At 36.1% G+C, this 27,820-nt stretch overlaps 1 protein-coding gene across 7 annotated transcripts in view; it reads left to right on the forward strand.

Annotated features, from left to right (window-relative positions):
- Positions 1-27,820, forward strand: part of LOC137650081 (venom allergen 5.01-like) — a 613,638-nt gene that overhangs the window by 558,964 nt on the left and 26,854 nt on the right. For all 7 annotated transcript variants that reach the window (XM_068383159.1, XM_068383153.1, XM_068383154.1 and 4 more), the window contains 2 exons: positions 20,520-20,620; positions 20,788-20,891. In XM_068383159.1, coding sequence (XP_068239260.1) covers positions 20,520-20,620; positions 20,788-20,891 — 205 coding nt within the window. The remainder of the gene's footprint in view (positions 1-20,519; positions 20,621-20,787; positions 20,892-27,820) is intronic.

A 27,820-nucleotide genomic window follows, 5' to 3' on the forward strand; every position in this document is an offset into this window, starting at 1 on the left:
TCCCATAGCTAAAGAATCTCTTTTACCCTTACCAATAGGAAAATAGCCACTGAACTATTACAGTGCAGGAGTTAACCCTTGAGTGAAGAACATGTATATAGATTGTTAAGATGATATTAAATTTCTTGCGACTTCGGTACAAAATACTAATAATGGCGAGGGCCTTCACCATAATGGGGGTTGGAATATTAATTGGAACAATAATTAGAAAAAAAAAATGCTTTAAAGTAATGGAAAATAAGCTGGAGAGGATGATCACAATAGTATTTTAGGAAGTTCATTTGATTTTATACTGGATAGAACCACCGTAAATATGAGAAATTCAATTGTGGAACTTTTTTATCGTGTGATAACAAAATCCAACTTTGTAATTGAGGAAAATCGCGAGACACGGGGGAAACGTAGAAAAGGGTGAATGATTTTGTTGATTTGCTTAGACCTTATTACTTGTGAGAAGGGAAAATTTAATTGTGCCACATGATTTTGTTGATTTGCTTAGACTTTATTACTTGTGAGAAGGGAAAATTTAATTGTGCCACATAGCTGTGAATATAATGAGGGCGAATAATTTACAATTCTTTAGCATCATAAAACCGAAATATATTGAAAAGGCAAAACAGAAAGTTATTAATTATTCTGCTTCTAAAGTGAGGAGAGTTAAGCATCCCTTCCCTTTTAAGAACTTTCATATTTTTCAGCAATTAAGCTACAATCTTTTAAAATCGAATTCACTGTCTTAGGACCTCGGAACTAAGGAGAAATTATTTTCATGATAAATGTCTTCTAAATTTTGCCTCAGACTCTAAATAAAGCTGACAGTTGAATTAGACCAAACCAGATATAAAGAGGGATAAGAATTGATTGTGACTACATATTACTGTCGAATGAACATTTGTATTTATAATCGAAATCCGATAAGCCGAGATATTTTATAAAGATGATGTTGCAATATCTAAAATGGGTACCTACAGTGTATTTTTTTAGCGGTGCATATTTGCACCAACTTACAGTGGTGCCCTTTTAGCTCAGAAAGGTTCCTGATACCTGATTGATCGAAAGTATTTTTGTCCGAACACCTTATTATTCTCAAATAATTACCAAGTAATATGAATTGAAACTTATTTATTAACCCATATTTCTCCATCAGATATATGTTTTGTCAATAAGCAATGTGAAAGAATAAATATGTTATAAAGTATCGTCATGGTAAGTCTAAATCTAATAACACAATCCGCCGAAGTCAACGACAGCAGCTTATTTTCGGATGCACGCTTTGTAATTTTGTAATTTTTCACATATTTTAACACAAATTGGGATAAATTACACTAGGCATAAGTTAAACATGTTATTATAAACTTTCTTCGAATACCAGAATTTACCAAAAACATGGAATTAATAAAGGTCGATATTTGTGAAAACTTATGGGGAGGTCAAAGAACAGACAGCAGCGGCCTGGCGGTTAAACAATCCCTTCTGACTGTCAGAAGCAGTTTTTTTTTTTTTTTTTTTTTTCGTAATATAGTTCGGCCTATTCCTTTCAGTTTAAATAGTTTTGAATTGTCTCTCTTTGTAATATTTTGCTTAGTATTTTCCCACATTCCTGTTCCTCACCTAATATCTATCTATTTACCCCGATATCCCTTCTTTCATATATGGGATATCCGCACTACGATTCCTTATGTTTTGTACCTTACGTCAGTAAGTATGAAAATAATAATAACAACATAAATTTTATGCTTTGTAGCAAGAATAGCCTATTCTGTAAACTTGCTCAGTAGCCCACATTATATCAAATGAAATCAAGCATAGTATTTTTTTTATTATTATTATTCCCGCCTCTCCACTATTTTAATGAGACTAGCACGCGCTTCCCTTGAAGCCAACACTTTCCACAGAGGATAAGAAATAAGTAATCGAAGTGCGGATATCCCATATATGAAAGAAGGGATATCGGGGAAAATAGTTAGATATTAGGTGAGAGGCAATGCAAGGCTATTTAAACTGAAAGGAATAGGCCAAACTATATTCCGGAATAAAAACTTCGTCTATGACAGTCAGAAGGGATTGTTTTCCCGCCAGGCCGCTGCAGGCTGTTCTTTTACCTCCCCATAAGTTTTCACAGATATCGAGTTTAATTAATTCCATGTTTTTGGTAAATTCTGGTATTCAAAGAAAATTCATAATAACATGTTTAACTTATGCCTAGTGTAATTTATCCCAATTTGTGTTAAAATATGTGAAAAATTACAAAATTACAAAGCGTGCATCCGAAAATAAGCTGCTGTCGTTGACTTCGGCGGATTGTGTTATTAAATTTAGACTTACCATGGCGATACTTTATAACATATTTATTCTTTCACATTGCTTATTGACAAAACATATATCTGATGGAGAAATATGGGTTAATAAATAATTTCAATCCACATTACATGGTAATTATTTGAGAACAATGAAGGTGTTCGGACAAAAATACTTCCGACCAATCATGTATCAGGAACCTTTCTGAGCTAAAAGGGCACCCTTGTGAGTCGGTGCAAATATGCACCGCTAAAAAAATAGACTATAGTATAGATAATTACAGAAGATTTCAGCCACAGCTATATTAACTTAGTTCTCAATGTACCACTTAGATTATACCTAATTGAGAGATATAAATTTATACTGCATTAAATGAGCTGCACCAATAAGGGAAATCTGATACTAAAAGGAGAATATTTGAATTATGAAGCTCCTCTCCTCTTAGACAAAGCTGAAATGATTTTGTCACATCAGTAGATGAGATTGATTCCAGTTTTCTCTTGTAACAGGAAGGTTGGACAATAATTGTGGGTAGAACTGTAAAATGGCAAACCACCGATATAGGAGATGCATTTTATTGAAACTTCATTAGAACTAGTATAACAGTTGCGGTAGCCTATTGGAAACGTCCCTCCTGGCGATCTGCTGCACTTGGCCTATTGGAAACGTCCCTCCTGACGATCTGCTGCATTTGGGTTCGAGACCCACTCAAACTCGATAGTTTCTTGCAGTGTCTGCAACCTCAACAGCCTTATGAGCTAAGGAAGGGGGGAAGAGTCTGTAGGCTTGCCTGCTGAAGTATCAGCAGCCATTGCCAGGCCCTCCCTGGTCCTATCTCTGGTCGAGAGGGTCCTTGGTCAATCTCTAGGGCCTTGTCATTGTTTTTTGCCTTCGTCATTCATGAGTGACCTTTAAACGTTTTGAAGTGTTAATGTTAAGCAATGAAGGATAATATACAAATGAGTGTATCTAGATATGGAGGCCAAAAATATTTAATCTTCAAAGCATGTGTGTGCTTATGTATGTATGTACGAATGAACAATTTGCTCGAAGCCATAAAATTACTATAATATTCTTCCTTTTAGTTAACTTTAATTCGTAATGTAAGTGATACAGGTGTGAAGAATGGATACGGCATAAAAGGATACTCACTGTCAAATTTTACTTTAAGCACCATACTATACAAGTGAGTCAATTTGTTACTCTTATAAAGGACATATGCTGCTTACCAACAAGCACATTTTTTACTTGGTCTTCAGTGATGGCTCATTTTTAGAAGAAAAATAGTTATAGTTTAACTGAGAGAGAGAGAGAGAGAGAGAGAGAGAGAGAGAGAGAGAGAGAGAGAGAGAGAGAGATTATCACGTATTCAGATATATGACTACTAGGAGTCTCACATTTACATGCAAGGAATGATTCTGACATCTCGGGGAGAGGCAATCTGTTACTCACATTGTGCAGCTGTTCAAAATTTCACTGCTTAACTTAACAAGCCAATAACGATCAGTTGACTGAGAATTGATGAGACGCTATCACACTGCATCACCATAAAAGAGATAATGAAAAATAAGATAAATACAAGATTTCCTTATTAACCGGACTGGCTGTGCACTGTAGTCATTACTTTAGGGTCTTTGCAGCGTCCCTTGGGTCCTTAGCTATCTGCACTTCCTTTATATCCTTGTACTTTATCTATTCCGTTCCCGCTTCTTTTCTTCCATCTTGCTGGAAAATCTCTTCTAACTTTTCTATAGTGCAATAGCGGGTATTTGCGCCCCCCCCCCCCCCACCCCATTGCATCTGGGTACTGAATAGTCTCACAGGCCCCAGCGCCGGGTTATATATTTCAGAATCATAAATCTAAATTCAATTCAGACCAGCGATTTCAGATTTGCTTTAATTTCCATGTGAATGTGATAATTAGGCCTTGTGACCTTCCGCTAAGGCTTAGAAGCCCTTAATCACCAAAATGTGGGGGGGGGGAAATCCACTTAGCCGAACTACACAGTAAAAGCAATTTTTTCAGAAACCCCGTTCCTCGCTCTTTCCTTTTCCCATTCTCTCCCTTAAAGAGTCCTTTTTTCCTAGGTAGTTCCCACCGACACCCATTCATTCGCCATGGGTGCTGCCAAAACTGCGTTCGCCCGGCTATAAAATATGGAACGCTAATGAGAAATCATAATACAGGGATGAACAGCTATCGAGTCGAGTTGGATTTGCCCCTCTTGCGGGACAGTTATACTATATATCAATATTGTATACAAAAAAACAGGATTCTAATCTTCTCTAATTATTGGTTCCTTGTTCACGTCTTGAGTTGAAATTGACAGCGCCTATTACCGTGTATTTAAGCAACGAATTACTGGCCACCAGCAAAGGAAATCTAGAATTTGAAGGTTGGTTACTTATATACGGCTTCTGTGTTTTTTTTTTTTTCATAGTTACTGTAAGAAAACCAACATTTTATCTCTCGTAAAGATAACCCAGCTATCAGTTTAGCGAAGAGCGTTTGTAATTGTACTCGTAGCTCTAATCGTGCCCTGCAGTGCTGGTGCATTAGATGGGGCGTGCCCATTTATTTCTGTTACACACTTCTCTTCCAGTCGTTAGAGCAATGCAAATCGCAAAGGCAAATAAATAGTAAAGAGGAGGCATGAAGATTATCATATCTCAAGTGGTAGGTTTATAATTGGATATTTTTCATAGCTGGAGAGTTGGAATCACGGTTTCATAAAGAGACAGGTATATACCTGACTGACAGCTATGGTTACGCCCAGCGATCTGTAACGTTTGCCGAAGGTGGGCGTAAGGTGGCACCTAACTGTCACACTTCTAAAGCCTCTTGCGTCATGATAAATATCGATTCCATTTTTTTTATCCAACATCATATTCATGGGATCTTACTTACCTTCATCTCAGAAAACGTTCAATTTCTTCTCCTACCTACTGCTTTAAATCAACATTCAATCGTCACTCTTAGCAGAGTCAATCCGGCTTTTGGCCTCCCCGGTCCCAATACCTAGCCTTATATCGCAAATACAACCCCGCTTTGACTTCCTTTCTTTCTTATCTCAGCTATTACATGCACATTTCATCAAATCTTTCTCCAACTCTCGGACATGGTCTCTAGTAGCCTATAATCTGACTATAAAGCCTATAAAGCCTCCATTCTCTAGAAACATCACATTAAAAAATCTGGAGCCACATTCCCCAATATAATTTTCACCATCCCCTTTTTACTTCTCTAATAGAAACTTGGCAGTTCTCCCTTTATGTTGGCATATTTTCTTAAAGTAGTTTTTGCCTGTATGCTATATCACATAAATTCTAGTATCACAAAACCTCATATGCTTAAAACACAACTTATTTTCCTGATTCATATCCAGATGGGAACATTCTTTTGCCACATCCCTTCCTACAAACTGCCGAGTTTCTGGGGACTTTACTCTAAGTAAAAATATCAGTGAGCTTTGTCCCACCTGTAGCAATGTCAAAGATTTTTGTTATATTTTACAGACATGTTTTATATAAAATGTTCTTTCTTTTTTTTTTTTTGCATTATTGCTGAAGTAAGAGAAAGACTACTCGTAAAACATAGGCTATATTTTCTTAAATTTTTGTATTTAAGTGTAGAGCCAGCTCGTAAGGTGAGTTCCTCTCATATAGGTTTAAGTAATTGAACGTAAATTTCATAAAACTTTCGTAATTCATTTCATTGTATTTTTTATTCAAGTCAACATATGTAAATTTACGTTATTTTCAAGAATTAACTTTCTATTTCACGTATTTTGTTACGAAGTCTTATGTAACTGTCTGTCTAAGTATGCTGTACGAACCATATGAGGTTTGAAAACAAGGGCTTATAAAATTTTTTTGCTTTCATGAGATATTTCCACGTGGTTGGAATGTTCTCAAAGGCTCCCAGAGCTACTTTTATCTTTTTTATAAAGTTTTGAGTATGTAATTTGGTGGAGTTTGGTAAGAGAGAGCTGCCTCGCTTGTGCGTTGGTATTCATCTACTACATGATTGTTGGCAACTTTAGCGCCGTAAGCACTGCCCCCAAGCTTCTAGAGCCCCCTAACCTAGAAGGATCTAAAAATTTTAAGTCACTATATATATATATATATATATATATATATATATATATATATATATATATATATATATACACACACACCCAGGAATGCATAGCAACAGAAGAGATCCAGCCCATCCCTGTGAAAGAGCCAACATCCTCTCTTCTCAAATGCTTCGAGTGTGTGCCCTATACAAAGTGAATAGCTTTTTCACCTAACATATATCGTTTTTAGTGTGTTCAAACATTAATAAAACAATTGAATAATATTTCAAGTGTAATGTATTAATATAAATACGTGTTTGATATAAATTTTTGTAACTGGCCCTATGAGATTTAGGTGAAAACAGTGAAGTGTATTTACGTTGGTTTAACTGTTCGATTACCTCATGTGATAAAAAAAAAGTAAGTGTATCAGTTACTTTTACGTAAATTTCGTTTAGTATTTAATCATTAAAGTGTTAAAGTGTTAACTATTTTCATTAAATACCAAGATTAAATATTTGTGCAAAATTTAATTTCCAGTGAAACAAGTGATTATATAATATTCAGAGTGTAATATTTTCTTGTCTTGGGCTAAGGTTTTGTTCAGATTTAATATTTCGAGTGATTCATTTTGGTGATAATTATCTGTATTGATGTTGTAAAATTTTATAGAATATATTTATTTTTGTAAAGTGAGTATCATTTCGATCACCAGTATTTCTTACAGAGCTCTCTCTCATAAACCCTGACTAATAACCGAAGTAAGAGGTTGTTTTGAATGGTTCAAGTAAATAATAACTCTGTTTTTATTTGAGTGTACTTAAGAGACCTTCGGATATTCAGTGCCTTTGCCATCTGGGAGTTCATAATTTCTCAGAGCTTGGGTATTATTCAAGTGTCAAGTGTAACAGATTTCTGTAAAAATAAACAGGTGACTTTGGAACTCGAGAGGTGATGTAATTTGCCAGCCGTAATATATAATATATTTTTGTTGCCCAGACCCAGAACCATAATATATTTTTGATGCTCAGGCCCTTGGGATTGAGCGAGTCTGTTTTAAATATTGGTGATAACAGGGCCCTGATTTCATTAAAGGTTTGACTAATTTAGTGTTGATAGGATTCTGTGTATTAGTAGGATATATTTTTTTGGATGTATAAATATTTTGTAAAAGTTCAAAATGGCACAGCTAAATATCCAAGAGTTTTTGGAAAACCCAAATGCTCGGAATTATCAGAAGCTAATGTAACTAAACCTCAGTGGCTCTCTATTTTAATGGCATGTGGTGGCCAGGCAACGAGTGGGATAATTAAAGCTTAAATCAAGTGTCTAGCCTTAGACACTTGTAGCGACTCGTGAACCGTTGGAGGAAGCTGAAGCAGAATTTGTAGTGAAGCAAGGATTAGTTGACCCACAAACTGAAGGGATGAAAGCAGACAGGAATGTAGAGGCTAAGATTCGACGAATTGCAGTGGAGGAGAATTTGATTAAGTTGAAGATGATGGCAGGAGAGAGAGAAAGAGAAGAAAAAGAAAGAGAAGAAGCCAGAGAGATAGCAAGACATGTAAGGGAAGTGGAAATAAGACGAGAAGAAAGAGAAGAAGAGAGAGAATGGCAAGAAGAAGTGAAAGAAGAGGCGAGAGAAATTGCCTGACATACGAGGGAGTTGGAACTGTTGAATGCTCGTGCACAGTCAGCAATGCAGACAGAGGCGATCCCTGCTATGCACGATCCCGTATTTAATGTGTCAGATGCCCAGAGGCTAATTCCAAGGTTCAAAGAGGCCCCTGACGAATTCTTCAATCATTTTGAAATCGTATCGACGATGGAATGGCCAGAAGATAAATGGTCTGTGTTATTGCAGAGTGTTCTCATTGGGAAAGGATGCAGTGCTTATCTTTCCTTGTCTCAGGACCAATAGGAAGGAGTATCAAGAAGTGAAGAGGAGCGTGCTACAAGTGTATAACATGACCCCTGAATATTTCAATGAAAGATTCAGAAGTTTGAGGAAGGACGAAAAAATTACTTTCTTGGTTTACTCTTTTAAGGTACAAAGATGTTTTAAGAGATGGATAGAGGCTGCTAACTTGAGGGAAATGGCTGATTTAGAAGAGTTGATAGTACTACAACAACATTTATGAGGAATTCCTGTACATATTCAAGCGTACTTGAGAGAGAGAGGGAGGTGACAATACTTGGTAAAGCTACTTCGCAAAGTGAAGATCATAATACTATCAGTCGTAAACCCTCCTCGGGTTTGAAGTTTCAACCGTCGTTCCGACCAAATGTCAAGTATTCACCGAACCATGGAAGCCAGTTCAGTAATAACTATGTAAACAGATTCAATAGCTACAGCGGAAGTACCAGTGGTACTGTTCGAAAGCAGAATGCAATAGTACCACAGCAACAATCGTCAAATCGTCCTTCTTCAAGTATCGTGAAACACGGTCAGAAGGTAAATATTGTCTGTTCAAAGTGTGGCAAGAGAGGTCATATCTGTAAGGAATGTTGGTCGAACCAACTAAAAGCAGTTGCTCATGTGGTTAAGGATAAATCCCCTTCACACGAAGAGGAAAATAAACCAGCTATCATTTACATGACAACCAGGACAAACCCAAACAGTGTGGATGCCTTTAAACTATATATTTATGAAAGTATGTTGGCAGCAATAGATGGGAGAGAGCAAAACCCGGTCAAGATATTGCATGACACTGGTTGTAAACATAGTGTGGTGACACGATGGGTACACCCGTTGATGAAAGTCTCTCACGGGAGACTTGGTTATTTTGAAGGGAATAGGAGGTGAGGAGGTTACCCCTATTTCCCGTTTGAAACTGTCATGTGAGTTGGTGACAGGTCATTTGGATTTTGCGGTAAAGGATTCATTGGCTGTCGAAGGAGTAGACGTCCTGCTGGGTAATGAGGTTAGTGGGGCACCTTTTGTGCTGAGTCACATTATAACGGAGAAACCATTAAAGTCTAGTCCTAAAACTGAATTCGAGAAGGACTACCCGTATCTGTTTCCTAGTTGTGTGACGACTAGGAGTATGAAGAAGAGTGTGGCTGTAAAGAAGAAAAAGAAACCAAAGGAGCGATGAACTTGGAGGATTTATTTTCAGAAGAAGAGGATTCCCTTGATGGTATGCAAGAGAAGAATTCCGGAGAAAGCCCGAGAGAAGAGGAACGACATACATGTGAACAGGAAGACAAAGAAGTAATGGATTTTGGGAGAAATAGAAAACTCAGTGTTAGAAGTATTACAAGTGAATAGGAAAAGGCTGATAGGAATGCAACGGAAGGATGCGATGTTAACAGGGTTATTGTACCGTGTGGTGGAGGAGACGGAGGTGCAGCAGTCTCCCACCTGTTATTATCTTAAAGATGGGTTGCTAATGAGGAAGCATAGATCCGCCAATATCCCTGGGAATGCCGAATGGGGGATATACCATCAGATATTGATTCCCACACCGTTGAGAAGACAGGTGATCGCCGTAGCGCACGAGACTGGACACATGTGTATAAGGAAGACGATGGAGAAGATTATGAAACCTTTTTTCTGGCCTATGGATATGGACGTGACCCAGTTTTGTCGTGCATGTCACATTTGTCAGATGGCTGGAAAGCATAACAAGTACATCAAGAAAACTCTCTTATGCCCGATTGAAGTAAGATGAGAACCCTTCAGGAAAGAAACGATTAAAATGTTAGCAGAAAAAGGGAAGGATCAAGAGGAAATGGATGGAGAAAATGTCAAAGATTTGAGGAAAAGGATCGGCGACATAAGGAAATTTTCCCTAGAAGGCGTGAAAACAAGTCTAGAAAAAACGAAGAAAAAGTTTAGTATGAAGAGTACGAGCAGACAGTTTGCGGTAGGACAGCAAGTATTCGTTTACTCCCCAATAAGGAAATTTCCTCTCACCAACGTCTTCCAAGAACCATTCAGTATTTTGGAGAAGAGCAGTGACCGGACCTACGTTATCGAAATACCAGGAAAAAGGAAAAGTCAAAGGAAGGCCATATCAACTTCAAAACCGATACTTCAAGCACCAGATTTGCACAAGAAATTCCTTATCCAAGTGGATGCGTCAGATAATGGGATTGGAGCTGTCTTATTACAAGAAGACAATGAAGGAATACTTCACCCTGTTTATTTTATGTCATCGAAGCTGAAGAAACATCAGCGAGCCTACTCAACAGTTGAATTAGGAAATACTAGCGCTAATCATAGCGATACAAAAATTCAAAGTTTATATAAACAGACCACAGAATGAGGAGATTACAGTCTACTCAGATCACAATACTTTAACTTTTGTTGATAAGATGAAGAATAATAATCAAAGGTTACCTAGGTGGCCATTATGTTTGCAACCGTATTGTATTTATGTAAAGCATATATCAGGTAAGGAGAATGTGTTTGCAGATTATTTCTCTTGGGCTGAATCAGTGGATTCAGGCCCAAAATGAATAATCTTTTTTGGGGGGGAGCTATCTTACAAAGCTGGTCTATTGCAGATTATTTATCTCAGTCTGAATCAGTGGATTCAGGCCAAGAATAAATAATCTTTTTTTTAGGGGGAGCTATCTTGCCAGGCTGGTCTAGCGTAAAGTAAATATTTCAATAACGTATTTCATTTGTGTATTCAAGAGGTGCATAGCTTGCTCGTAAGGTGAGTTCTTCAAATGTAGGTTTAAAGTAATTGTATGTAAATTGCATAAAACCTTCGTTACTCATTTCATTGTATTTTTCATTCAAGTCAGTAAATATAAATTTACGTTAATTTCAAGAATTAACATTTCATTTCCCGTATTTTGTTACGAAGTCTTATGTAACCTATCTAAGTATGCTGTAAGAATCATTAGAGGTTTGAAAACGAGGGCTTATATAATTTCTTCATGCTTTCATGAGGTATTACATCATGTTATATTTCCACGTGGTTGGAATGTTCTCGAAAACCCCCAGAGTTAGTTTTGTCTTTTTTTTTTAATGTTTCAAGTAGGTAGTTGGTCGAAGTTAGCCGAGAAAGAGTTGCCTTGCTTGTGCATTGGTATTCATCTACTACATGATTGTTGGCAAATTTGGCACCGTAACCACTGCCCCCAAGCTTCTAGACTCCCTGACCTAGAAGGATCTAGAAATTTCAAGTCAATATATATATATATATATATACGCGCCCAGGCATGCATAGCAGCAGATGAGATCCAGCCCGTCCCTGTGAAAGAACCAACATCCTCTCTCCTCAAGTGTGTGGCCTCTCCAAAGTGAATTTTTTACCCAACATATATCATGTGTAGTGAGTTCAAACGTTGATAAAGCAATTGAATAATATTCAAATGTAATTTATTAATATAAATACGTGTTTAATATAAATTATTGTAACTGCCCTTGTGAGATTTAGGTGAAAAGAGTGAAGTGTATTTATGTTGATTTAACTGTTCGATTACCTCGTATGATCCTAAAGAAAGTAAGTGTATCAGTTACTTCTATGTAAATTTTGTTTAGTATTTAATCATTAAAGTGTTAACTATATTCATTAAATATCAAGATTAAATATTTGCATAAAATTTAATTTCCAGTGAAATAAGTGGAATATTTTCTTGTCTTCGTCTAAGGTTCTATTCAGATTTGATATATTGAGTTGTTCTATTTGGTGATAATATTCTGTATTAATGTTGTAAAGCGGGTATCATTTCGATCACCATTATTTCTTACAGAACTCTCTCTTAATCGCTGACTAAGAATCGAAGTAAGAGGTAGTTTTGAATAGTTCAAGTAATTAATAACTCACTTTTGTTTTAAGTGTACTTAAGAGACCTTTGGATATTCAGTGTTGTTATATAATGTCGTCTGGGAGTTGCATAATTACTCAGAGCTCGAGTATTATTCAAGTGTAACAGGTTTATGTAAACACAAACAGGTGATTCTGGAACACAGGAGGTTATGTAGTTTACCAGACGTAATATATAATATATTTTTGGTGCCCAGACCCAGGACCATGATATATATATATATATATATATGTGTGTGTGTGTGTGTATATATATATATATATATGTATGTATATATATATACACATATATATATATATATATATATATCCTTGAGAGGCAATGAATTATCCATAAAACACGAATGGAATTGAGGGACTTTCCCAAAAAAAATTTTTATGTACAAAAGTACTTGTTTCCGACCGTTTTTGCACAAAATTTAAGATTTCTATCAGACAGACTAGATTCGGTTAGGGCAGACAAACCCAATGATACATAGGCTACAGAGTTTTGAATTTTAATAAAATATAAATTTACCATTCAAATTAAAAAATTACGTTGCCCTAAGGCAAGGTTAATTGATTAAAAAAACATTCTTGCCAGAGAAAATAGATGATAAACTCCTACGGTATCAAGAATAAAGAATTAGTTGGTAAAGATGTGAGAGCAAAGTTATATAAAAGGAAAAGTAAAGACCTGATTAGAAAAAATGTCAAACAATACTTTTCCCCAAAGGAAAAAAAGACTGTCTAAGGGTCAAAAGCTAAAAAGGGTAATAAAACATTTGTACTGCTTCCAAACGCCGAGATCTGAAGCTAATGCCTGTGCTGATTCCACATTCAAAGAATCTATGGGCACTAAAGGGCTTCACTAATTATTATTATTATTATTATTATTATTATTATTATTATTATTATTATTATTATTATTATTACTATTACAAGTTAAGCTATAACTAGTTGAAAAAGCAAGATGCTTTAAGCCTAAGAGCTCCAACAGGGAAAATAGTCGTGTGGAATGGAAACAAGGAAATAAATAAACTAAAAGAGAAGTAATAAACAATCAAAATAAAACATTTTGAGACCAGTAACAACATTAAGTTAGATCTTTCATATATAAATTATAAAAACTAAAAAAAAAAAAAAGAGGAAGAAAAATAATATAAACAGCGTGCCTAAATGTACCTTCAAGCAAGAGAACTCTAATCCAAGACAGTGGAAGGCCAGGGTACAGAAGATATGGCACTACCCAAGACTAGAGAACAATGGATTGATTTTGGAGTGTCTTTCTCCTAGAAGAGCTGCTTACCATAGCTAAAGAGTCTCTTCTACCCTTACCTATAGGAAAGTAGCCTCTGAACAAGTCATCATCATCCTCATCTCTTCCTACGCCTATTGATGCAAAGGGCCTCGGTTTTATTTTTCGCCAGTCGTCTCTATCTTGAGCTTTTAATTAAATAATTCTCCATTCACCATTTCCTATTTCACGCTTCATGGTCCTCAGCCATGTAGGCCTGGTCTTCCAACTCTTCTAGTCCCTTGTGGAGCCCAGTTGAACATTTGGTGAACTAAACTCTCTTGGGGAGTGCGAAGAGCATACCCAAACCTTCTCCATCTTCCCGTCATCATGATCTTGTTCACATTTGGCACTCGAGTAATCTCTCGTAGTTTCTTTTCTAATCCTGTCCTGCCATTTAACTCCCAATATCCTTCGGAGGGCTTTGTTCTCAAATCTACTAAATCTATTGGAGATTGTTTCATTGTCATACCATGACTCATTTCCATACAGTAACTCCGACATCACTAAACTGATGTATAGTCTGATTTTTATATGTAATTTTAGGCGATTTGATTTCCAAATTTCACTTAACCTAGCCATGGTCTGATATTCTTTTTTCAATCTTTCACTAACCTCTAATTCTAAAAGACCCTGTATTGGAGATCATAGTTCCTAAATACTTAAATGATTCTACCTTATTAATCTTTTCTCCTTCCAATGATATTTCATCTTCCATTGCATACTCCCTTCTCATCATCTTTGTCTTTCTTCAATTGATCTTCAGCCCAACCTCGTGTGATATTTCATGCATTCTGGTAAGCAAGCATTGCAGATCTTGTGGTGTTCTGCAACAAGGACAGCATCATCAGCATACTCTAGATCTGTTAAATTCCCATCATTAATCCAGTCCAATCCTTCTCCAGCATCTCTGACTGCTCTACGCATTACAAAATTCATGAGGAGGATAAACAACATAGGTGACAACACATTCCCTCTGAGTACTCCACTGTTCACTGGAAATTCATTTGATAAGACTCCATTAGCATTAACTTTGCACTTGCTATGCTCATGAACAGACTTAATTAAATTTACATATTTAAGAGGAATTCCATAATAACGCAGGACTCTCCACAAAATTGGCCGGTGCACACTATCAAAGGCCTTTTCATAATTCATAAATGCCATCAAAAGGGGATTTCCACATTCTATGCATTGCTGTAGGCTACATGTCTCAAAATAAAAATTTGGTCAGTGCAACTTCTACCTTTTCTAAATCGTGCTTGTTCACCTCTCAGCTTTTCAGCAGTCTTTCTCTCCGGTCTCTTCTACTATATATTTTCATGACAACTGATGTAAGTGTTATGCCTCTGTAATTATTCCAATCAGTCAGGTCTCCTTTTTTTGCTATTTTCACCAACACTCCTAACTCCATTTCATCAGGTTTTGCCTCTTGATGCCACATTCTACAAGATAATCTTGTAAGTAGTCTGGGAGTCACTTCATTTGTGGCCAGTATCATCTGAACAATTACAATGCAGTAATTAACCATTTGAGCGAAGAAGAATTGTTTGATAATCTCAGTGTTGTCAGGTGTATGAGGATATAGGGGAATGTGTAAAGAATAGGCCAGACTATTTTGTGTAGGTGTAGGCAAGGACAATATAAGCTGTAACCAGAGACAGTGATTCAATGTAGTACTGTCTGGGCAGCAAAGGACCCAATAACTCTTTAGCGGTAATATCTCAATGGGTGGCTGGTGCCCTGGCTAACCTACTACCTGCAAAGGAGTAGCTTTTGGGAAATGTGGAAGCCCATCTGGTAGGTTTAATTGTCGACAGTTATTAAGAATAGCTAAACTTTTGCTGTGTTTTACCAGTCCTTAAGCTATAGGCTATTCCCGGTAGAATAACACCCCCTTTTTGAAGATTCTCTCAATTATCCCAAGGCTATGCACAATTATTAGTGATAAAACATACGGTGCTTTTTTCACTTTCCATTACCATCTCGTCCAGCCCAGGGTTTGAGCAATTATCATAATATTTAAGGCCTACTACTAGTGAAGTAGTTTTTATGCTAACTTCTGGTAGGTTAGTCAAGAAATATTGAAAGAGTTTCAGTCTTAAGGAGGCGATTGACTTCAGTGTTGCCTTCCACGGTAATGGCAAATGGTAGAATATGACCTAGATACTCCCATATTTTGAGACTACAGAGGTCCTAAAAACATTGTGAGATTGCAGCACAATTTCACTTTTGCTCATAGTAGGTAAACAAAGAGGCTGTTGGCAATCTGCTTGAAAATCACGTAAGGTAGAAATTCTTTAGGTGTAAGACATGAAGATTCTCTATAGTATTTAGGCCCAGTTGGAGGATATATATAAATTGCATGAAAGAAATCATTAGTATCTACAATCCGGCCAACCAATAAATTACAGGCATAAATGTCTGGCAACATTTATTCCAGGCTTTTTACCCTTTTAAAACATATATATTGACGTAAAGGAGTGATATTACGGTCACTAACCCGTAAAATTGAGGTAAAATTACGGTTGCCTGTATTTTACTGAAATATGGCTGAGAACTATATTTTTAAGGAAAATTTCCGAGGAAAATTGCAAGTTTTTTAACAGTGTAAACTTTCTTCTTCTTCTAAATCCTTCTTTTGATATATGGGTCAAGAACCTCTATTCATTCATTAGCCCCTCAATATCATTAAGGCTGATTGCCGATAGTGATTACAGACTGAAACCACCTCATATTCCAAGAGAAGTCATAATTGGTGGAAGGTGGCATTGTTTTTTTTTTTTTTTTTTTTTTTTTTATCACTATTATTATTATTATTATTTACTTTTTCCGGACAGATTCAATCATTTTATGCCTGGTAAGGAATCATGGGAGGGATAGTTACAATCACTCAGAACATGGACACAACATCACTCCCCACAATTTATTTTGTACTTTAATCAGATTTATGTTTTATGCATCTGCAAATTAAGAGAGATTCTCAATCACTTTGAACTTATCTCCATTTTCCTCGTAGAAAATTTAAATTAATATACAAATTTTTCCAATACTATTGTTCATGGTCATGTCTCACTTGAACAAAGATAGTTCTGAACAGCATAACAAAAATATAATTTACGATTAGTATTGTAAATAAAATGATACATAGCCTTAACACTCGCGGTCATTCCGATTCAGATATGATAGGGATAATATTCAGTAATACTCTTTATTTTTTAATGAATATGAGAGGTTCTTACAATTAAGCTGATTTCAAAGTGGAAATCCCAGAATTTTCATTGGGCATCTTATTCCTTCAAGATTATATGAAGCTTGTGGTTGTTTAGATAAATATCAATATTGAAAGTTTTTTTTTTTTGTGATAAATATTTGTTAAAATTGTGTTAATTTCGGCCATTCTTCTTCCACAGGTAATGCTTTGGAACTTGTCTTCACATGATCATCCTAGTTCATGAAGAATAGTAGAGTAGAGGAAGTGCAGCAATGTTGCCACGTTCTAATTGTACTAAAGCCAATTTCTTTTTCCTTTCCTCATCCATGCTTCTTTTTATCATTAAGCTTATAACGTTGATAGCCTCGCTTTAAAATCACGAGCCTTCAACATTTCTTTTCCACTTAATAATTTTATTTTCCTTTACTCTTGCATCCTTCTTATTCTGGTTCTAGAAACAAAAGTACAGTATCAATTATATATATATATATATATATATACACATACATATATATATATATATATATACACACACACACACATATATATATATATATATATGTGTGTGTATATATATAAATGTATACATATATATATAGATATATATATATATATATATATGTATGTATATATATATACATATATATACATATATATATATATATATATATACTGTATAGCCTTTTCTAGTCCCTGTATTAACAGTTACCTCATACACATTTCAGGGAATTGTAGGCCTACCTCTAATCAAACGTGCTTAATATAATTGTTTGTACTCTACCACTTGCTGCTGTTATAGCTTATATTCCTAAAGTTTTTTCTTTCACATATTCTTTTTTGTTTTTGTTTACATTAGTATGCTATTGCAACCTAAATAGGACGACGATAGTAGATTACTTTCCATAATGTCTTTCATTAATAGGAGTCAGGCCTTCTCGCTTTTAAGATATAGCTACAACTCTGCACGGTTATATTTTATTAATTTCTTTGTCTGTTGCAGCAGAATTAATTTTGCTTTTCTAAATCAGACTTTAATGTGAAACCTCAAGAAACCATTCCATTCACATAATCATGTACATCATCTACTGTGCGCCATACGTCCTAAAAATTCTCTCCATTTAGGTCTTAAAAAAGAAAGTCCTCACCTTTACAATAACCTAGACAAATTTCTTTTTCCGAAAATGGGACTTCATGGCAGTGGATTCATGGTATTGTTGAAACAGGGTCATTATCCTCATAATACAATTTGGATTTCAAATAAAGCTTCTCAAACATTCACATCACATTACCTTTTAAATATTCGTAAATTACAAACCATTTATCTCAAACTTTAGCACAACCATTAACATCTCATGAATAGAGGAAGAGTAATTTTCCTACATAATTTAAAGTTGGAAAACATTAAAGAATTAGGTACAGTATTACATACTGTTGAAGAATTACTAGAACATATATCCTTCATCATTGATGAAAGATTTTGTTTTGCCAATTTGAAATTAGTTACTGATATTTTGTGCTCGTTTACTCTACACCTCAAAGTCTGATTTTGAAATTGAATTAATACCCTAACACAAGAATAAATTTTGAAATGTGTATTTGAGGAGAATACTAAAAATAATTCTTTACACATTCTGAAGTAGGCCTACCTCAGTTGCGTCATTACATATCGTTTAATACTAACAAGGGAACAGTAGATATATTCCAAAATTACTTGGCAAGCAATTCCTGTCTTGTATTCTTGACTAATATCTCACGGTTTCCTTTTATCGTTTAGCTTATTAACATTGCGATCTGTTGCAACTCCTCTGCACTACAACCAGGTGATTTGTTGTATCATGTTATATAGTTCACCTTTAGGTATCTTATTATTGTCAGATATCCCATTTCCTTGAAATCAAAAAAAAAAAAATATAATTCATATTTTAATTGACACCATTTGTTTCCCATTTACTCCTTTAGATGAAATTAGTTAAAAGCTACGTTTATCCTGCTATAGAGGTCACCCTTAACCCTTTGGTAACCCAGATCCTATAAATCCTTCATAAAATCCTCCTGATCTTGCTAACCTGTCCACTTTTAGTCCGATGATAAATGTTATACCTGTATTTTAATTTTACTTTTGAACTTTTAATTATGCTTTCTTGTTTGCATCTGTCCGCACACTTTCCAAGAATATGCACATTTTATATATACTGTATGTGCTACCTATCTTACAGACTAATTTTTGTCACAGACATCTTTCCTCAATAATAAGTTTATCTAATTTTCTAGTATGGAATCATAGGTGATAATATTTATGTAGCACATTCTCCTTACTTATAGTAAACCTGTATCATTATAATGCCCCCCAAAAATTGGCCATAGTAATTCAGATCTCTACCAAATGCTATAAAAGAAAAAAAAAATACTTTGTTGACAAAAGCCGCAGAACCTTAGTAAAAAGTAGTCCCTTAAACCCCTATCCTAATTCCTCCTAACATATTCCGGATTCATTGTCATCCATTTTCATATCATGTAAGGTCATGAAACTTCATCCCATACTGCCAAGTTAATTTTGAATCTCCTTGATCAACCATTTATACTGCATTAATAAAAATATTAATAGAACATCTGTATTGTAACGAGTTCTTGCTAAAATGACTCTATAAAAACTTTTATTATTTATTGCAGTCTTTGCAATATAATCCAAAATGGAAAGTACATTCATCCTTGAAAATCCTCACCTGAATCTCTTGTGATGTTAAGTCCTAGATGTAAGTTTATACAGGGAAAGTTCCTTGAGGAGGCACTAGAGTTACAGAATGCTGGTGTCGACTTAAATCTCAAGGTTAAGTCAGAGGATGCAGGTAACAATAGCAGCACTTGGTAAGTAAAGCTGAGGCACCAATTCTTATTTTCACTTAATAGTTCATAGTAATTGTTCTCAAGTTATGTAATGTATTTCAATAGATCCTTTACCATGCACATTTAACAGCTTAAGTTTGTAATAGAAGTTCTGATGTTATGACAAAATCCTTTGATCAGGACTTTCCTTATTTGGATAATTTTTCTTGTACTGTTTTTCCTCAATGTAGTACAATGCGTAAATGATTTCCTGGTACGAGCATCTGTATTTATTCCATTCTCCTTATCCATATCATAAGTGCAAATATTTATCAAATTAAGTAGAAATTTTATACAGTAACATTGCAATGACGTTTTGTGAAAAAAAAAAAAAATAATCGTCGGAATAATTTCAATTGTCAACACCTACAAAAAGTAAATTTTTACCAGTAAACCTCATTTACAGAACTTCTTATCTTCTATCTCAATAATTGTATGCTATATTTTTACATCTTTCCTTGATATACTATATTTTTTTCGCTGATAAATCAACATAATCAGTTGTATACTTTATTATTTTTTTTTCTCACAAGTGACAAACAAAACACTGTTATAGTTAACATAGTGTTCTAATACATTTAGTAATGTATGCACAACTACTGACAATCGACTTTAATAATTGACCTTCACATGATTACACATTTTTATTCCTGGTGCATGTTAAAATTGCTTGATTTCTAAAATAACATTGATATTGCAAGAAAATTTTAACTAGGATTAACTTGAATTATACTTATCGCAATTTAAAATTATGTATTGCAAAAGAGTATTGATTTTTAAGATTACTGTATATATATGATGGATTCTGTATTCCATGTGCTAATATGATTATTCTTCATTTTCTTTCTCTTGATCCTTTTGTCTCTGCTTCTAAAATGGATGCCGTTTGTTCACTTGATGGCAATGGAATCTCTCCTTCACCCCTGCATACCTTCCAATTCCCATGGCATCCCTCTCTCTACCATCCTGGTGGCCATCATCCATCTGTTACAATATGACAGATGGTTTGGGCTGAAACATACCTTGTGGGTTGTGGCTACGCTTATTACAAGGATCCATCTCGAGGTTACACCAAGATCTATGTTTGCAACTATGCTCCTGGGTCAGTAAAATAAAATAAGAAAATGCTGTGATTTCCAACGAAAAATTTCAACTTCAATGGCTTTCATACTCCAAATAATTTATTTTAGACTTGACTAATTATTGCAAATGTTTTCCTGGCTGCACTACTCCTACTGATATTACTTTTCTTTTCCTGCTTGAAAACAGGGGTAATGTAATTGGTGGTTCAATGTACAAACTTGGATTTCCTGGGCAGCAGTATTGCGTCAGTGATGGTCTTCATCCATCTTCAGCTCATCAGGGACTTTGCGGTATGTAAACGTTAATTTGAGACGTTTCAATTCTGAGTTTTTACACAAAAATTCAGGGAAAATCTTCACAGATGCTTAGTTCTATCATAAGTTGATTTGAATACAGGAGTATATCTTTGTGAATTTTCTATATCCTTGATATTCTTGGTGAAATTTTTTAATATAGTACAGTATATGACAATTTTAGTAACGTGTATAGCAAACTTCTTTCCATCAATATGAAAGCCTAAAATAATACAATACTGTACAATATGTGTACGATTGTTAGGTATAAATATTCAGCTCAAATGAAAAAGTATACATTATTTGAACGAATTGGAATATAGTGTAGAGTACATTATAAGTACCAATAAATACAAACTTCAAACGTCATACCTTACTTATCATTAAATGGTAAAAGGCACATTTATTAAACTGGTTAATCTCCGCACACAGGTGGTCACTTTTATGTAAATCATCCCAACTAGCATGCAAAACCAATTATCTTTATCAGTCCAGCTTCAGGTGTTAAGAGAATGAGTTTTAAATGGATATTAGAGGTTTGTGCTTGAATAAAATAAAATATTTTAGATTTTCCTCATAAAATAAACAAATCCTCAATTGCTTTGGTTTTATAAAATCTGGGCACAGTGATGGGAGGCCATGCAGCAAGGTTGTGCAGCTAGGCTAGGGAAACCCTACAATTGCATTAACTAGCAAAAGTACGAGGTTGGACAGCAAGAGGAAACTGGAAGAGATAAAGAACATTGAAAAGTAGATGCAGTCAGACCCAAATAAAACACTGCAAAAACCATCAAGTAATATCCACAGTGCACCACGTGAGGTCACCGACAAGGCAATTTAACTTGGGTTACATCCTTATTCATGAAGAAAGCATTATTGCTTATTGCAAGATGGTGTTACACATGTGAGCAGCTTAAGCTCACTTCATTTTCCTTCCTCTCCCCAATCCTCAGCTTTGCTGTTTTCCATCTGCTCTTTTACTTGCATTACACATGGTTATCTACATTGAATATTTTCTCCGCTCAATTTTTACCCTCCAACTCGAAAAGAAAAAAAAATAATATTTCAACCCAGCCCTATAATTCTAAATATTCAATTTCGTGGTTTATTGAAATATTTTATCACTGTAGTGTTCACTTGAAGAAATTAAAATATCTACAAATTTGGCAAGATGTTCCTAAAACTTGAAAGGTTTATTCTGGATTTGTCCTTTCTTAGGAGGTGCTCACATAATTTGGTCGTGTTCTATTTGTGAGAAAGGTTATATTCAATTGATATCAACAATAACCAGATGTTATTACACCTGGTGGTTAGTGAAAATAGGACAGAAATTCATATATGAAGAAAGTAGAGTGTTGAAGTAGCTCAAACTCTCTTTTCCACAGTTGTAGTTTTCCATCAATTATGCATCCTAAATCATCATTAAATACCTTTTTAAATAGATTCTTTAGAGCAAAAGTCATTAAGATCAAATATATACTTCATGCATACATACCTTGGCAAGAGTGGACCTGGCCTGTTATAAATCAGTTTATATGTTACACAGATTTTTGGAATTTTTGCTATATGCACTAGTTTTACAAGAACCTTAAATGGCTCTCATTCAAGGGTAAAACAGTAGTTTTTTATCTGCTTCCATATTACTACTGTAGTTAGCTGGATCTGGAAGATAATTTGTGGAATGTCTACCCGCCCTTCTCGGTCGTGAAGTTTATACAAACAATCCCCATACAACTTTCTTTATGTGAACCTCAATTTCAGGGGGAAATTTTTTTTTTAGATTATAATTAATTATTTCACTGCCTATCAAAATTCATTACTGTTCCTCCTCTAGATGGAACAGCCCCAACCCCTAAATTTGAAATAAAAACTTCTACAGCTTTCCCTATTGGTATGATATGCTATAAACTTTGATGACTATCTAAATAATCAATTCTAGTCTAAAAAAAAAAAAAAATCTAACCGAAGTTCATTGCTGTATCCCATACTAATGTGGAAAGCGGTAGTGGTGGCTGCTACAGTTCAAGGAAATCTACCCAAATAATAAAAGTAAAAAAAAAGAAAGCCCTATATATGCAAGATTTTTTCCAGACAACTCTTGGTCATAAGAAGAAAGGTCTCCAATAGTGCCTTGACCAAGCTCAATACCTTTTTGTTCTTCACAAAATACTCAACCATAATTCTAAAGTACAAATCCATGCCCTGACTAAATTCCTACCTTTACTACTTACATTCTAGTCTAGAGTACGAAACCATTTCTTAACTAGTATGTCTCCTACAGTAACTGTAGTTCCTGGAGACCAATCATCCCAAAACTAGTCCCACTTTACAGACAATATTTGGCATAAATTGAAGTGCTTCTCCACTGGCTCTCTCTAAAATACTTTCTCATGACAGGTTCTTGATGAACATGAAGGAAGTGATGCTGTTGTTTAGCCAACCTCAAACTCTCATCATCCACACCCTTGCAAGCTTTAGTGATAGTAGACTTGCGGTTATGCTGCCATACCATTCTTTGATAGGTAGTCTAACCCACAAAACATATTTCTTGCTGAGCCTCTAACCTCGCTGCCCTGTTCATATTGATCTGCAGAGCTCTCCCTAATGAGAGGATAAGTTCTATTGCATTCTTACCCATAATAATCGCTAAAAACAGAATATCTAAGTGCATAAGTAAAGTCTCCATTTGAAAGTCGTACTTGGACTTGAACTTAGGGAGTAAAAAGAAACTGTTCCCCCAACAAAAAAAGCCCACATTTATAGACATAGAATAGGTGGTGAGTTGGTGGTAATCTTCAATGTATACTTATTTACTTACTTTTTTTTTAGTATAATTTGGAGGCCAAATGGGCATTTTTAAAACTCCCTCCCCCAGCTATGCTACTCCCCACCTTAACTGAAAAGGGACTGAAATCAATTTACTGAACCCCCTTAGCTTATGCCAACACTATTAATAACAGCATTGACGGTCAATTCCACAGATTGGCAGGTTCTAAAGACTCAAGAACCACCTCAATATTCCTCCATATTTCCTCTTAAACTATTAAAGGTTTAAAGGTCGTTCATGAGTGGCAGAGGCATGGAGCAGGACAATAATCTAGAGACCAACCATATATACATTTGATAAACACCCAAGCAACCTCCTCCCTAGCTATGAACAGAGAGGGCCAGGCAATGGCTGCTGATAACCCAGCAGGTTGACAATCCCAAACTCCCCATCCTTAGCTCACAGGGGCAGTCGATGTTGCAGACACTATCAGAAACTATCATGCTTGAGCTGAGCTCGAATTACTGATGCTTGGGAACTAAAATTTCTTCTTTTGGTGAAAGAACTGAGGAATTTAGTTATATTATCAAGACTTTCACCAGATCCTTAAATGGAGAAGCCATAGCCAGTTCTGAGGTCCAAACATGTATCCGGCTAGCAGCTTAAGGTGCTACAAGGATTAGCCTTGGATGAAACTGGAATGTCCTTACTCTTAACCTGGTGTGGGGATATTATTATTATTATCATCATTACTTGCTAAGCTACAACCCTAGTTGGAAAAGCAGAATGCTACAAGGCCAAGGGCTCCAACAGGGTAAATAGCCCAGTGAGGAAAGAAATAAAGAAACTAAACAAAAAATAATTAACAATACAAAATATTTTAAGAACAGTAACAACATTAAAATAAATATTTCATATATAAACTGTAAAAAACTTTAAAAAAACAAGAGGAAGAGAAATAAGATAGAATAGTGTGCCATATTATATCCTCAAGCAAGAGAACTCTACTCCAAAACAGTGAAAGACCAAGGTACAGAGGAATATGGCACTATTCAAGACCAGAGAACAATGATTTGATTTTGGAGTTTCCTCCTAGATGAGCTGCTTACCATAGCTAAAGAGTCTCTTCTACCCTTACCAAGAGGAAAGTAGCCACTGAACAATTACATTGCAGTAGTTAATCCCTTGAGAGAAAAAAAATTGTTTAGTAATCTCAGTGTTGTCAGGTGTATGAGGACAGAGGAGAATGTGCAAAGATTAGGCCAGACTATTCGGTGCATGTGTAGGCAAAGGGAAAATGAGCCGTAACCAAAGAGAAGGGTCCAATGTAGTACTGTCTGGCCAGTCAAAAGAGCCAATAACTCTCCAGCGGTATTGCCTCCAATAACCCAGCCACTGAGGGAGGGGGGGGGAAACAAGCCAGCCTCAACTTGATGCCAGTCCCAAGCTCGGGTAAATGGACTATTGAATGAGGAGAACCCAAGAACAGGATTTGAAGATGGACTCCCATACGAGGCAGTTACCATAGGAGTGACTAGAAGACAAGTGGGACAAGCAGTAATGAAGATGAAAAATAGTAAAGCTGCAGGACCGGATCGTATACCAGTAGAGGTAAGGAAGAGTCTTGGAGAGAAAGGCATAGATATCTTGTGGGACCTGATGCAAAAGATCTTCAATCAGGAAAAGATGCCAGAGGAATGGAGAGGAAGCCTAATCATCACCATCTATGAGGGGAAGGGAGAGATCCAGGAATGTGGCAACTACAGAGGCATAAAATTGATAAGCCATACTATGAAGATGTGGGAGAAGATCATTGAGAAGAGATCAGAGATGAAACAATTGGTGAGGAACAATTGGGATTCATGCCTGGAAGAGAGACTGTAGATGCAGTATTTGCTTTGAGGCAGATGATAGAAAAAAATAGGAAGAAACAGAAAGGATTACATATGGTCTTTATTGACCTGAGAAGGCATACGATCGAGTACCACGACAGGAGCTGTGGAGATGTATGAGAGAAAACGGAGTCCCTGAGAAATACGTAAGAATCACCCAAGATATGTATGAGAGGGCACAAGCAAATGTTAAAAGCAGTATAGGCCTAACAGAAAGTTTCCCAGTAAATGTGGGACTACATCAGGGGTCTGCATTGAGCCCTTACCTATTTGATCTGGTCATGGATGTAGTAACACAAGGCATTAGAGATCAGTCTCCTTGGTGTATGCTTTTTGCTGATGATGTTATACTGTGTGGCACTAGGCAAGAGGTAGTAGAAGAGAAACTGGAGGAGTGGAGAAGAGAAATGGAAAATAGAGGATTGAAAATCATCAGGAAAAAGACAGAGTATTTGAAAATGAAAAATGGGGAGAATGGGTAAGTTAGTTTACAAGGAGAGAGATTGAAAGGAGTTGAAAATTGCAAGTATTTAGGATCGGCAGTTGCAAAGGATGGTGATCTGGGGGCAGAAATAAACCACAGAATACAAGCAGGATGGAAGAATTAGAAAAAAGTGTGTGGAGTACTATGCGACAGGAAAATGGGGGTTAAGTTGAAAGGTAAAGTACACAGGACAGTTGTGAGACCGGCAATGATGTATGGAGCGGAGACGTGGGCAATAAAGAAGACAGAAGAGAAGAAACTGGATGTGGCAGAGATGAGAATGTTGATATGGATGTGTGGGGTCACAAGAGGAGATAAGATACGGAATGAGGTAATTATGGGTACCACAGGAGTTAGAGAACTATCAGATAAGATCCAAGAAAGTAGACTGAGGTGGTATGGTCATATCATGAGAGGAGATGGACAGTATATTAGGAGGAGAGTGATGGAAATGGAGGTACAGGGAACGAGAAGGAGAGGTAGACCAAAGCGAAGGTGGATGGACTGTATCCATTATGACCTTCGATCAAAGGGATTAACCTGGTGATGAAGTCTGGGACAGAGGTAGATGGAGAACGCTGGCCAGAAACATCGATCCCACATAAAAGTGGGAAAAGATGCAGACAAAGAAGAGGTAGTACCTCCAATAAGGCCATGGTTCCCAGTAAGCACATTCACTTGTGTCTTGGCATATCTGTTCCCTTTCTTAACTCCTTTCACAAGTTCAGGAAGGAGTGGATCCTTTAGTCAGATGGGGGAAGCCTGGGAAGGAGCTGTGGCTATAATCATTACCAAACTGAGAATCGACTGAGCAGGACATAGAAGTGATTTCTCAAGATTGATAGGAATCCAAAAATTTCTAAAAATTCACAAATGCTTCTTCTGAGATTGTCAAACTTTTCCCCATTTATCCCAAGCATTAAGCGATCCTCCAAGTACAGTACACAATAGGTTCTTTTTTCTAGGAGATATAATTACCGTGAAACTGGCGCCATGACTCAGTTTAAGCAAAGGCACTTGCCTCCAAAAACCTATTTTATATATTTTCTATTTAGGGTGAAGAGGCAAATGAAAATAAGCATCTGACCAATCTACTGAGAACATCCTGTTACAAGATTTCCATCATGCTACTAGGACTGGATAGTATCTCTATGTAGAACTTTGTCACTTACAGGAAGAAAGTCAAGGTTTGATTATGCTAAATGTATTTGTGTAAATTAGTGTCTTCTGGTTTAGCTTATTATGATAAGAAACGCCCAACTATTGTTTTGACAGACTGGAGTACGGAAGGAACAGGATTTGTTGTGTTATAACCATATTGTGCATGTATATCTATGGAGGTTCCTTTTTGTTGTTCAGGAGGTTGGAAACTTGCTTTATGCGGAAGTAGGCATCTCTCCAAAGAAGAGATAAATTATGCTCCGAAGGTGGAGCTGCAGCAGTGGTCTGGTGTTTAAAAAAGAGATTTTGACATGGGAAAAATCTATTTTTGGGTGAGATAGCCATGTCGTCCTGATGGAAGTTCCCTTCAGCTGCTTCCTACTGTACAATATTTCTGCGAGTGATATTACAAGAGAATTACCGTCAGGTATCACAGTGTTCCAAACCCCGGAACAACTATCCGAAGATATTGTGTATAATCAGGGACGTATGTGAAGATAACCATAGATATCTGCACACCCAATAGACTTTACCCAGTCTAATCCACTAAGGGGAAGGATAAGTGAGGAGCCATTACATAACCTCTCACCTAACGGTGCCCTCGTACGTCTCTGGTGCCTTA

Source organism: Palaemon carinicauda, chromosome 11 (assembly GCF_036898095.1).
Source record: "Palaemon carinicauda isolate YSFRI2023 chromosome 11, ASM3689809v2, whole genome shotgun sequence".
In the NCBI taxonomy this organism is placed as follows: Eukaryota; Metazoa; Arthropoda; class Malacostraca; order Decapoda; family Palaemonidae; genus Palaemon; species Palaemon carinicauda.